Source organism: Dendrobates tinctorius, unplaced genomic scaffold, assembly GCF_039654945.1.
Source record: "Dendrobates tinctorius isolate UK_male_01 unplaced genomic scaffold, ASM3965494v1 ptg000039l, whole genome shotgun sequence".
In the NCBI taxonomy this organism is placed as follows: Eukaryota; Metazoa; Chordata; class Amphibia; order Anura; family Dendrobatidae; genus Dendrobates; species Dendrobates tinctorius.
The window spans coordinates 15,033,008-15,046,119 of NW_027361707.1; the positions used below are offsets into that span (position 1 = coordinate 15,033,008).

Genomic DNA, 13,112 nt, shown 5'->3' on the forward strand with positions numbered 1-13,112 from the left:
CTGTGTGGGAAACTTCAACCAGCTCCATTAATTTAATAGAGCTGTGCTGTATTTCCTATGAACTGTAGAAAGCTGGAAGGCGCTGCTGTGCAGGGAAACACAATGATGGGGATGCAATGCTGAATCAGCCCTGCGGCCTCTTCATTCACCGATCATAAGTTAATGGCATGTCTTAGCAACATACCTTGAATGTATAGGTAGGAATACCCCTTTAAATGTCTGTGCATGTATTTCTTTTATAATATATATCACACCATTCACCTGATGGACTAAATCCTTTTGTGTGCAAACGGATTTCTGCCTAGTACTATGCCTTGACCCAGGGGCGGACATATCATTGGTGAAACCTGGGCCCAAGAGGTGACGGGGCCCATTTTCACCTCCAAATCAGGTGTAATTTTGCATTTTCATGAGGGCCCACATATTGTTCTTGCCCAGAGGCGCTTTCCTGCCTGTAGCCACCAGTGACTTGATCCTAAGGTCTCATGCCCTTGGCGGCATCATGGACCTGTATATAGTCCCATACTGTAGCTTCGTGTGCCTCCAATTTTATACATAGCCGCATAGGGAATAAGTCAGAGGAACAGCAAACGATGAGGTGTGCACAAAACAATCGGATTACTTCACGACGTCCATTTACTCTACGTCTCATAGGGACCTATCGATTTCACACCACCTCCTCGTACGACAACCCTTTTTTGCCTCGACCCCAGCAGTCCTGAAAGAGTTAACCGCAATTGATTATTCCACAATATTAAAACCCAGAGCTCAGGCACGACCTGGGTAGAAGGTGCTCGTGATGGGGATGGGACGATGGTTTGCACCAGTTACAAGGGAGGGATGGGAGGAGGAGGAGAGGAGGAGTTGATGGTGGCCTCCAGGGGGCTTCTTTGTGTTGGATTCAGCGGCAGCCTCTAAGCTGCAAACCCATGGGTCCATGCAAATCTAGCTATCAGTAAGTGTCAAGCCCAGCAGCACCCTGCCTCCTGCTCTCATCTGCAGCTGTCCACACAAAGACCCTCAATAAGCTGTAGAGCAACCTAGAAAAGCCCCCACTGCTACAGCCCACCCTACAGATAAAGAAGAAGGTGACCAGCAGGTATCGCATCCCATCCTCTCCCGGTGAGTAAAGAATCTTTTTTTATTTTTATCCGTGTAATCAATAGACGATATCTTGTAGGTCATCAGTTGCAATCTGTCCTGTGATAAAAAAGCTTTTGCATTATTAAACAGTAGCAATCTGCATTATTTCGTGATGTTAGATGATGGTCAGGGTGGGATTACGCCTTGCGCAGCAGCCAAAGGGGGCAACGTTATCCTTTATCCTCCCAGAATATTTTGGAAAAAGATTGCCCCCCCTCCTCTCCGTTCCCTCGCTTTTTTTTCTTTTGAGTTACTCCTTTTGTTCAGCATCTGGGGGCTCCTCGTTACTGTAATTCATTGTACCCATCCCCGGTGGCGTCGCCTTTTGCTGAGACGTTTACGCTTTGATTTGCTTTGTAGGGGCACCGAATAGTTCAACAGAATGGTGAAGCTGGGCAATAATTTTACCGAGAAGGGGACAAAGCCTCCGATCTGTGAAGATGGATTCGACACCATCCCATTGATGACCCCTCTGGATGTCAATCAGCTGCAGTTCCCACCTCCAGACAAGGTACGTACAGAAGGAGGGGGCAAGACAGAAAGGTGGGCTCCAGCAGGTGCAGCTCCTCCATCCTCATTATACTTGGTCTGGTAGACAATGGGCACCCGGTTGGGGTCCTCCAGACAAGGTACGTACAGAAGGAGGGGGCAAGACAGAAAGGTGGGCTCCAGCAGGTGCAGCTCCTCCATCCTCATTATACTTGGTCTGGTAGACAATGGGCACCCGGTTGGGGTGGTAGATTGGCATTAAGTTCATTTCGTACATTGGGTAGCTTTTATTTTTGATTTTATTTTTGAAATCTACGTCAGACAAATGTTTGCTCAAAGTCAATAGAAAAAATACAAATCACAGGACAAATGTTGTGCTTTCTTTGTTGCTTTTGTGGCTTAGTTTTTACCAATTTTTCCAAATTCGAAAACTCTAGGTAAAGAGTGCTTTTTAATCTATATAATCCTATAGGGGAGAAAAAATAAACAGTGCAAAAATACCTTTAAAAAATTCTTGCAAAAAATACAAGAAAAGCCTTTACATCTTCTTCCAGTATTGTTTCATCTTGCATCATGCTATTAGATACAACATCTCTTATAATAAATGATCTCCATACATGTTACCTAATCTTCAGATCTGAGGTTACACTCATACGCCTTGGTATCAATTTATGAGCGGAAACCATTGTTTATAGGGTTAATATCCAGCTTTACACAGACCCTGAATGACATACATCTGCTTTGTTTTGCAATGTTATATTCTCCTTTCTTCTTTTTACTATGCTGGTGTGATTGATTACCGTGGTCCTGTCATTGCAGTCATGTTTGGATGCTACTAATTAGTATTATGTCACCCAGGTTGGGGAGTGCCGCAGTGCCTGGAATTGTGGGAGGTGGGGGGGGGTCACATTTCTTTAATTTTAATAGTTTATGCACTTATTATTCTTATTATGCAAATGTTTGGTGTTTTAAGAAAAAAAATCAAATATATTTATTTCTGTAATTAATAAAATAATATTAATCTTAAAATATTATATATAATACATAAAAAAATAATATTAATATTTTTTAGAATACATTAAAACATACCGGTAAATATATTTTATTTTTTAAATAAAAATGTTTAAAATATTATACATATATAATATATAAAAATAATATTTTTTTCAAATATTAGTATTTATTTTTGCATTAATAGTAAACATATTAGTATAAAAATATTTATATATATGATTAATATTTGTATAATTAATTTAAAAAATCAAAAAAATACATATTTTTTATTTATTTTTTAAATTAATATTTTTTATAGGTGTTTGCCATATTTCTCATCTTGTTTTTAACCTTTATACTTTCTTTACATTTGCTGTGTAGGTGAATACAATCTGTTGTTCTCTGTTATCAGCCAAAATTCATTCCATTGGCTTAAATGACTGGAACACAAAAAAAATATTATAAAATAGTACATTTTATAATGACATTAGTTATAAAACTACAGATAAAAATGTAAAAGGAGTGCTACTCATGAGGACAGTGAAAGCGCAGCAATTTTTTTTTTGTGTTGATTCGCATTCCTTTAGAATCTTTTATCATTTATTATGACTAATTGAATAATAAAATTGACTATTTTACAATTACAGGTGGCGTCCTTGATTTTTGTAGGTGTACGTGATTGTACGTGATTAGTTTTCTAGGTATATTATTCTAGAAGCCAAATTCAGGCTTTGGCCCTCGAAGGTGTTAATTAGCGAAATTCCTATCTATTTCCTATATATATTCCTATATATTTGGGATTATTGCCCCTGTGATATAGTGTCCATCATCAGTCCTGGCTCGTATGTGTCTCTACTGCACCATGATAATAATATTAATAATATATAATCTTCGGAATATTGCAGCTGGAATGCAGTACTGGCCGTCCGGCTTCCTTATTTATAAAGCTGGTGATGTCACCCAGTGGTCTCATCATCGCCGATCATCCATTTATAGATAAAGTCCGGCTACAGATGTCACAGAGCTGCGATTACATAGTGCATTTTAACCAGCAGTCCTATGTAAACCCACAGTGCGCTCACCATAAAAACAGACGTGGCTCTGCTGCATTGACAACATGAGCTCTGCTACATCTGTTGAATTCAGTGAATCATGGTGGTAAAGGAAATTCTGCTGTACAGATGACGATGATGACGACAACGACCTGTTATTTCTAAGAAATATTATATTTTTAATGGAAACTTTTTAGTGCAATGTGTTCAGAGTATGAGTGTAGACGCGAGCTGCAATCTATTGGTTGAGATCCTTAAGGGGCTCGTCTCACAAGAACTACCTCTTTCTAAGAAGATATTGACCTGCCGATCAGATGATCGATGCAGGTCCGCAGATGTGAAAGCTTCCGGCGATCAGTTGTGACTGATGGCAATTGTTGAAATGAATGGCCAACTATGCCATACCAGGATGGTCCAGGTCTATCAAAACAAGGGACACCTTTTATGTTAGGCTTTCCTCTATGGCTCGGAGACGGTGGTCCCAAGCAAGGGACCTGCTTCTATGAAGTCTACAGAGCCTCCATAGCAGTGAACTAAAGTCTGATAGGCCCTAGTGTAAAATTTGGACCTTGGCCTCCATCTACATAGTGGTCACATGTATTAACCCTTATAGCGTTCTAAATTCTATAAAGACATACATGTTGCTCCCCCCTCATAGTGTACTAATGTCTCCCATCCTGTGCCCCTTCCAGTAATAATGTCTCCCATCCTGTTCCCTTTCCAGTAACAATGTTCCCCATCCTGGACCCCTTCCAGTAATTATGTCCAGCATCCTTGCCTCTTCCTGGTGTAATGTCCTCATCCTGGCCACCTTTATTTTATAATATCACCCATCCTGGTTCCCTTCCTGTAATAATGTCCCCAATCCTGTTCCACTTCCAGTAACAATGTTCCCCATCCACAACCCCTTCCAGTAATAATGCCCAACATCATTGGATTGGCTCTTCCTGGTATAATTTTCTCATCCTGGCCACCTTTATTGTATAATTATTATTAATATTTATTTATATAGTTTATATAGCGCCATTGATTCCATGGTGCTGTACATGAGAAGAGGTTACGTACAAATTACAGATATCACTTACAGTAAACAAACTAACAATCACAGACTGATATAGAAGGGAGAGAGGACTACATGCTACAGGATGGTGGGGAAGGAGACAGTAGGCTGGGGGGTTGCAGCAGCTCCAGTGATGGTGAGGGGGCAGCGGGGATCATTGCAGGCTGTAGGCTTTCCTGAAGAGGTGGCTTTTCAGGTTCCGTCTGAAGGATCTGAGTGTGGTTGATAGCCGGACGTGTTGGGGCAAAGAATTCCAGAGGATGGGGGCTATTCGGGAGAAGTCTTGGAGGCAGATGGGTAAGGAGCGAATAAGTGTGGAGAAGGGCCCCTTCCTGTTATATGTAATATGCGGTGCCTGTGACTGACACACTGAAGTCCGCAGCCGGTCTCTGATTAACCAGCGGCATGAATTGCGGTGCAGGGACCCGGTAGGTCTCTGCACCTCAATACACTTCAGCTGAATCTGCATCCTCGAATGCACATCCAAGTGAAATAGTCAGTGGGATCGGCAGGCCCCCTCTCACTCAAGCCCAATCACAGTCACACGCTCTGTGTTAGGAACGGCGGAACGCACTATATAAAAATAATAATAAAGTGCGTTCGCCGCTCGGGGTCCACTGTGCAGTAGGTGTTACAACCGCTGCGGAGTAATGGCAGACGAGCAATATGGCGATATAATGCGCACGGGTTCAACTTCACCCGAAGTGCGCAGAGCGGGCTCTGTTCACACACACAGGCGCCGCAACAAAAACATACAAAAAGGCTGAGCCTGATAGAGTCACGGGCCTCAGGTAAATGCGCACACGGTATAAGGTCACAGGAGCAGGAACTAAGACAGTGGGGCTGCGTCCGTCTAGACCTACCGTGTGTGCGGCATCGCTACTGCGAACGCCAAGAAGGGCTGCAACTGCAGCGCGGCGCAGGTCACTACCGCTGGACGGCAAAGCCTCAAAGGAGGTGCTATGTCAGATGCTAGCACAGAGGTGCGGTGTGCACAGTGGCCTACACAGACTGGCGCAGACTACTGAACTAATTGCCTAACCACATGCGTAATATCAGAGGGAAGGGGTTTCATAATAAGTCAGTCACCAGAATCATACATCCGTCACCATTCACACATAGCAGTATAGTCTATACTAGCGCATAGCGCTTTTTATAGCAGCCGGGACCTTCCGGAAGCTTCCAGATCTCCGAGATGGACCAATGAGATCTGGAGCAGGACCTGAGCACATGACTCCCGATCTCCAATGGGAAACCGTCTCATGAGCATGCTCAGTAGGAGGACAGAGGGACTTAGCCCCTGGAGAGATTTGCTGCAAGGCAATCTCCTCTGCGGTAGATAAAGAGCAAGAGACCGCAGAATGTAAGGGTCTGGATTCCTGCAGAGCAGACGCAGGAACCTGACTCTAACACTCTGTGACCACGATCGTTACGTCCTTGCTCCATAGAGGTCTAATGTATTTATAAAAATGTATAAATCCCCCAGATATCGCCCAGATATGCGGGCATGGGCACTACTATTGGTTCTTTAATAGAGTCTAATTAGTTTAAGTCCTTGCCTTGTGCTCTTAATATTGCACTCCAGTTTCCAAGATATCGTGCATCAAATTTTCAATTTCTAAACTAATGGCACCCACTGCTGAACCAATAATGATCACTCAGCTAGTTGATGCCACCTCCTTCTCTTCTTTTGCTCTGTCAGTACCTTTAGTTCAAGCATTATATTTGTGAAATGTGAGATTTAGGATTAACAGTATGGTAAACAAGTTTTCCTGTTTTGGAAAACCCCACTCCCCCAGTACTCACCCTCCTCAGGTCCAGCGCTCAGTCTCCACCATTGTTCTCTCTGTGTCTGTTATTGTCTGCAGTGCTGACATCACGTTGACAGTGCTGTAGCGAATCTACAAGCTCAGCAGTTCTAAGCAGCTCATGTCGTCTGCTTGTGTTGCCACTGAGTTCAGTTATTGGCTGCAGTGCCGTCGATGTGACGTCAATGCTGGAGACAATAATAGCCACTGAGAGCAGTGATGGCAGCTTAGTGCTGGACAATGGAGGGGAGAGTACAGCACAGATTGTTTATTTTTTAAAAACAAACTGCAGTTGGGGAACAGGGGTTTTCCAAAACCGGAAATTTCCTTTAAAGGGTTTGAGCACATGATATCTTTTAACCCCATTTTCCTTTTTTTTTCATTTTCTCATCAAAGAAACACAGTTGCTTTCTAAGGGTACTGTCACACTTAGCGATGCACCAGCGATCCCGACCAGCGATATGACGCGGTCAGGATCGCTGGTGCATTGCTAAGTGGTCGCTAGTGAGCTGCCACACAGGCAGATCTCACCAGCGACATCGCAGGGGTCGGGGGTCGCTACTTACCTGTCAGACGCGGCGATCCTGCGTCCTCCCGCACGCGTCCACACGTCGCTCGTCTCTCCACAGGAAGCGCCGCAGGAAGCCAACGACGAGAAACGGCCCAGGACGTTCTTGCGCGATCAGCGATAACCAGCGGGGGAGCGCTCGGAGGTAAGTATCAGACACAGCGATATCGCTATGACGTCACAAAAACCAGTGACGTTATAGCGATATTGCTAGCGATATCGCTTAGTGTGACAGGCCCTTTAAGTGCAGAATCAAAGGTAGAAAAAGGCATGAAAAAAACGCTCTTCAAACCTGCACCAAAACCACATTTATTAAAGGGTAAAATGCATAACAAAAAATGCAGCAAAAAATGCAATAATCAGAAAAAATTGTTAATACATATTATGAAAATATAATATAGAAAACATGCTGATGAAAAGAAACATAAAAAAATGCAGCATTTCCGCTACGTGTGTGAACAAGGCTTAAAGGGATAAAACCTGCACCCTATTTAGTCTATGGGGATGTTTTTTTTCCCCTCAAAATGCCGGATATTAATCATTTTCTTAGTGTCGTCTGCTTTTCTATGGAAGCTTTGGAAACCTGAATCTTTTTTTTCTATGTTTTATTCATACAAGAAAAAACAAATGTTCTACTGATAGTAAAAATGAACATGGACATAAAAAAAACGGCTGAAAGTCAGATCGAGCAGACAAATGAAAAACATTCCATTTATTATGGTAAAAAAATGAATGCGGCCTAACTTTTGAGGCACTGCAATCTATGTGACTCAGAGAACAGGTGTCCAAGACTCCTGCGAGGTGATAGTCCCAGAGATTGGGCTCCTATCTCAAAGTTATATCATGGTTTTCATTTATTATTGTCAAAAATAAGATTTTCACCATTATAAGCTGCATATTAAACGTTTGGGTGTCATCTTGTCTTTGTTACCCATAGCAACCAATCACAGCTTAGCTTTCGTTTGATAAACTGCTCTGAGAAAATGAAAGCTGCGCTGTGATTAGTTGATATGGTCAACAAAGTCATTATATCTTTTAGACCGCTTTCTTCTTCAGTAGGGCCCATTGTTTCAGCGCTTTTGAGGGATGGGCACACACATAGTAAAGGACTGGGCTGTTTAATTAATTGTCGCCTTCGCTCTAATTTATCTTAACCAAGCTAATTGAGTGAAATTAATAATGGCAGTCAGCCTGGTCCCCTGTACTATGACTGCTCCTTATATACAGACCTAGATTACTACTCAGTACCTGCACTTCAGTGCTGTCATATGACAAATTGCTGCATAAAAGGAACATATTTTGTGCCCAAATCTGCACGGCACTGTTCAGAAATGAAGACCTGCTGTCTCCAAAATAGGAGCTGGTATACAGCTTCAGATGTATAGGTGGGGCTACATACAAACTGCATGTAAAATAATGTTACATGTAAGTTACATATACACAGAGGCGTAGCAAGGGGTTAAGTTCAAGGGAGGGGGGCAAAACTTCTGAGTGGGCCCCCTAACCAGGTAACCCTGATTACAACTATGGTGGACCCTAATATTGGATGTAGGAGAACCTCAGCAGAAGACCGCGCTGTTACTAAAAAAAAACCCTATACAAAGACCATCACTGATATTACCGCCATATGGTGACCATATAGTGGTAGATACCAATGCTGCAGATCATGTAATAGATTACAGCACAGTTATAGATGGTGACTTACAGGTGATGTTCACTTTTCCCGTCTTTCCATCTGGCCCAGACTGACACGACAACTTCTCCAGCCAGGACTCGTCTGAATTACAACAAAGACACATATGACTTTTCACATTTCTAGCACCGTCTCCATCTGTCCCCCACCTGCACAAACCCCTCATCCTGCTGATACCCCAATACTGAGTCACTGCTGCTGTATGTGTCCCTATTACTCCAGACATGTGTGGAACTGTGTGCCCTCTAATTTTCCTCCTACTGGAGTCCTAGCTTCCCCTTTCATTTCACTCATAAATTATGAACTCCCCATAGTCTTCCATACAGTATAATGCACTCCCCTTAGGCCTCCATACAGCATAATGCACTCCCCATAGTCCTCCATACAGTATAATGTACTACCCATAGTCCTCCATACAGTATAATGCACTCTCCATGTCTTCCATTTAGTATAATGCACGTCCCATAGTCTTCCATACAGTATAATGCACTCCCCTTAGGCCTCCATACAGTATAATGCACTCCCCCTAGTCCTCTGCAGCGAGCGCTGTGAAGCACCTCACATCTCAGTGCAGCAGGCGCCATGTAGTTATGTAATCGCACCAGCTGAACCGAGACATCAGATGCCGTGGAAGAATGATGGGGGAGGAAGCGACCCCGGACGCTTCCATCTTTCAGCATTACTTTAAACTGTATCAATATCCAAGATGCCGATACAGTTGAACTTGCGATAATGGGCAGGGGGCTTGTTGCCAGCGTCCCCTGGCGCATGGGCCCCATAGCAGCCGCTTGAACTGCCGCCACAGGTCTCCCTGCTTTGTCTCAGAGTTTAACTGTATTGGTGCGCTGCACACGTTGATACAATTAAAGGTAGCGTAGCTCCAGGTGGGCCCCTCAGCGCTCGGGGCCCCTGGGCGACGGCACCCTCTATCACCCGTTAGCTGTGCTACTGTATATATGTTATTCTTCATAGAAACTACATATAGAAGAGACGACATTCAGCCTTTATACACATAGCGCTTGACTCAACATCTGCAATTTTTTTAAAACTCCCTTTTCTATTTTTGTTGACTTTTTTTGTACCAAATTCTTTAAAATGGTGACCTTGGTTCAAAAATTTTGCGTAAAATTAACAATGCTCTCATTTTTAACAATTTTTACATTGATTTTTTAAAGCGAAAACTTGCATGATCTTCTAAAATATTGCAATATTTGCGCTAAAAATTTCAAGTGTATAAAAAAAAATAACTCCAAAAAGGTGTGCAGTAGATTTGTGCAAAAATGAATGAATTATCACAAACCTCTAAAAAAAAAAAAAAAACAAAAAAAAAAAAAAACTATGCCCACTTTGACGAACATTAAAAAAAGGCAAACATATAAACTAGTCTTCAAAAAGGGCACAAATTAAAAGAATTTGGCACAAATTAAAAACTTGCTTAAAACACCAAAGAGTGTACAAAAATAAGATGCAAGTGCAATTACAGTGACTTGCGAAAGTATTCAGCCCCCTGGAACTTTTCAACCTTTTCCCACATATCATGCTTCAAACATAAAGATACCAAATGTAAATTTTTGGTGAAGAATCAACAAGTGGAACACAATTGTTCAGTTGAACGAAATTTATTGGTTATTTTAAATTTTTGTGGAAATTCAAAAACTGAAAAATGAGGCGTGCAATGTTAAAGTGTTCGGCCCCTTTACTTTCAGTACAGCAAACTCACTCCAGAAGTTCATTGTGGATCTCTGAATGATCCAATGTTGTCCTAAATGACTAATGATGATAAATATAATCCACCTGTGTGTAATCAAGTCTCCGTATAAATGCACCTGCTCTGTGATAGTCTCAGGGTTCTGTTTGATGCACAGAGAGCATCATGAAGACCAAGGACCACAACAGGCAGGTCCGTGATACTGTTGTGGAGAAGTTTAAAGCTGGATTTGGATACAAAATGATTTCCAAAACTTTAAACATCCCAAAGAGCACTGTGCAAGCGATCATATTGAAATGGAAGAAGTATCATACCACTGCAAATCTAGACCCGGCCAGCCCTCTCAACTTTCATCTCAAACAAGGAGAAAACTGATCAGAGATGCAGCCAAGAGGCCCATGATCACTCTGGATGAACTGCTGAGATCTACAGCTGAGGTGGGACAGTCTGTCCATAGGACAACAGTCAGTCGTACACTGCACAAATCTGGCCTTTATGGAAGAGTGGCAAGAAGAAAGACTTTTCTCAAAGATATCCATAAAAAGTGTAGTTTAAAGTTTGCAGCAAGCCACATGGGAGACACACCAAACATGTGGAAGAAGGTGCTCTGGTCAGATGAAACTAAAATCGAACGTTTTGGCAACAATGCCAAACGAAATGTTTGGCGTAAAGGCACCACCAAAAAATTTACATTTGGTATTTTTATGTTTGAAGCATGCTATGTGGGAAAAGGTTGAAAAGTTCCAGGGGGCCAAATTCTTTCGCAAGGCACTGTGTAAATCGGGCCCAAAATGCTATATACAAGCTACAGATGTAAACCAAAGGTGTGACAAACGGTAAAGATCATAAGTATAACAATAAATATTAAGCTTAATGCATAAATAGCCAATATGTATAGATACACAGCTACATAGAAGTGTTGCTACAGTGCTAACCACTGAGCCAACTTGATACTTACAAACTACATTTAAAGAAATATTTAGGCTTTTAGACATACACTCCGCATAGATGGTCAGGCTTAGACTAGCAGGTAGTGAAACCCCCAGGTGGACTCGCTGGGAAGGAGTATGCTCCCCGCCCCTCTACAAGATGCACTTGATGCTCTATATATAGACAATGGCAAGATCTCATCATTTATTTAGCAACCTACCCAGTTTCTTATATAAAAGCACAGGCCGAGATGACATAAAAGAGTAGTAGCAGATTATATAATATCCTCTATCCTCGGGCTCTGCCTGCACAACATCACAGCAGGGCCACTCTTCATCTTGCAGCTTCTTGCCGTTTCTTGTGGACTGTTCTTATGTGAGCGTGTATCCCCTTCTCTTAAAGGTTGTCCGACAGTTAAACTATTTTTTATATGGCTAGATTGGTTAAAAATCCATCATTTTTAACCAATCATGGATTGATTAAAAGTGATAATCAGAGGCATACTTGATAATCAGAGGCATACTTACCTTCTAGTGCCCCCACGGATCCAGCGCAGGCCACTGCTTTATCCGACAGTCACAGCACTATTGGAGCCAGAAAATGGCTGCTGCGTGTCATGATCCAGACCGGGTTTTGAGTCCTGTCCTCCTCTTTTTCCGGTCTGGTCATGCCAGGGGATAACTTTCTCAGCCTCAGTCTGGTCTCAGGTTTGCTATTTATCTCCGCTGCATCCTGCAGACCATGTCAGTTAGTTTCTGCTTACGGCGTGTGTAGCTAATCCCGTTTGCCATGATTTGTCCTATTGCTTGCTTACTGAACCCGTGTCTGTTTATCCCCTCTTCCCTTCCCGACTCAGTGTTTCCCTTTGGTGTATTGACTCCTTGGTTTTGACTTGGCTTGGACCCTGACTTGTTGTTTTGTCTCCTGTCTTTGGCATTTCTGCTCCTGACCGGTACTGACCCATTTGGCTTGTTTGTGATTCTGTGTTTGCTTATTCCTTTTCTACTGCGCTACAGTCTTATATCGACCCAGCTTGTTTGACTATTCTGCTGCAATGCAGGTAAATGCAAGCTCCACTAGAAGGCAATAGAGTGGAGGGAGGCCTGCACACAGCAAGGTGAGACCTGAAATGCAGCAGCGGGGCCACCACCAGGTGGCAGCAGAATAGTCAAACAAGCTGGGTCGATATAAGACTATAGCGCAGTACAAAAGGAATAAGCAAACACAGAGTCACAAACAAGCCAAATAGGTCAGTACCGGTCAGGAGCAGATATGCCAAAGACAAGAGACAAAACAACAAGTCAGGGTCCAAGCCAAGTCAAAACCAGGAAGTCAATACACGAAAGGGAAACACTGAGTCAGGAAGGGACGAGGGTATAAACAGACACGAGTTCAGCAAGCAAGCAGGACAAATCAGGGCAAACGGGATCAGCTACACACGCCGTAAGCAGAAACTATAACTGATATGGTCTGCAGGATGCAGCAGAGATAAATAGCAAACCTGAGACCAGACTGAGGTTGAGAAAGTTATCCCCTGGCATGACCAGACCGGAAAAAGGGGAGGACAGGACTCAATACCCGGTCTGGATCATGACATTGCGGTCAAGTGGCTTTTACCATCAGTGCTGCAAGCTTTTTTCAAGTTTTTCTTACCCAACAAATAAGAAA

The 13,112-nt window shown here is 42.7% G+C and overlaps 1 protein-coding gene across 1 annotated transcript in view; it reads left to right on the top strand.

Annotated features, from left to right (window-relative positions):
• Positions 1–858: 858 nt before the first annotated feature.
• The window catches only part of NSG1 (neuronal vesicle trafficking associated 1), a 117,883-nt gene continuing 105,629 nt past the window's right edge, over positions 859–13,112 (top strand). The window contains exons 1-2 of the mRNA XM_073574495.1: positions 859–1,122; positions 1,504–1,654. Coding sequence (XP_073430596.1) covers positions 1,526–1,654 — 129 coding nt within the window. The 5' untranslated portion in view covers positions 859–1,122; positions 1,504–1,525. The remainder of the gene's footprint in view (positions 1,123–1,503; positions 1,655–13,112) is intronic.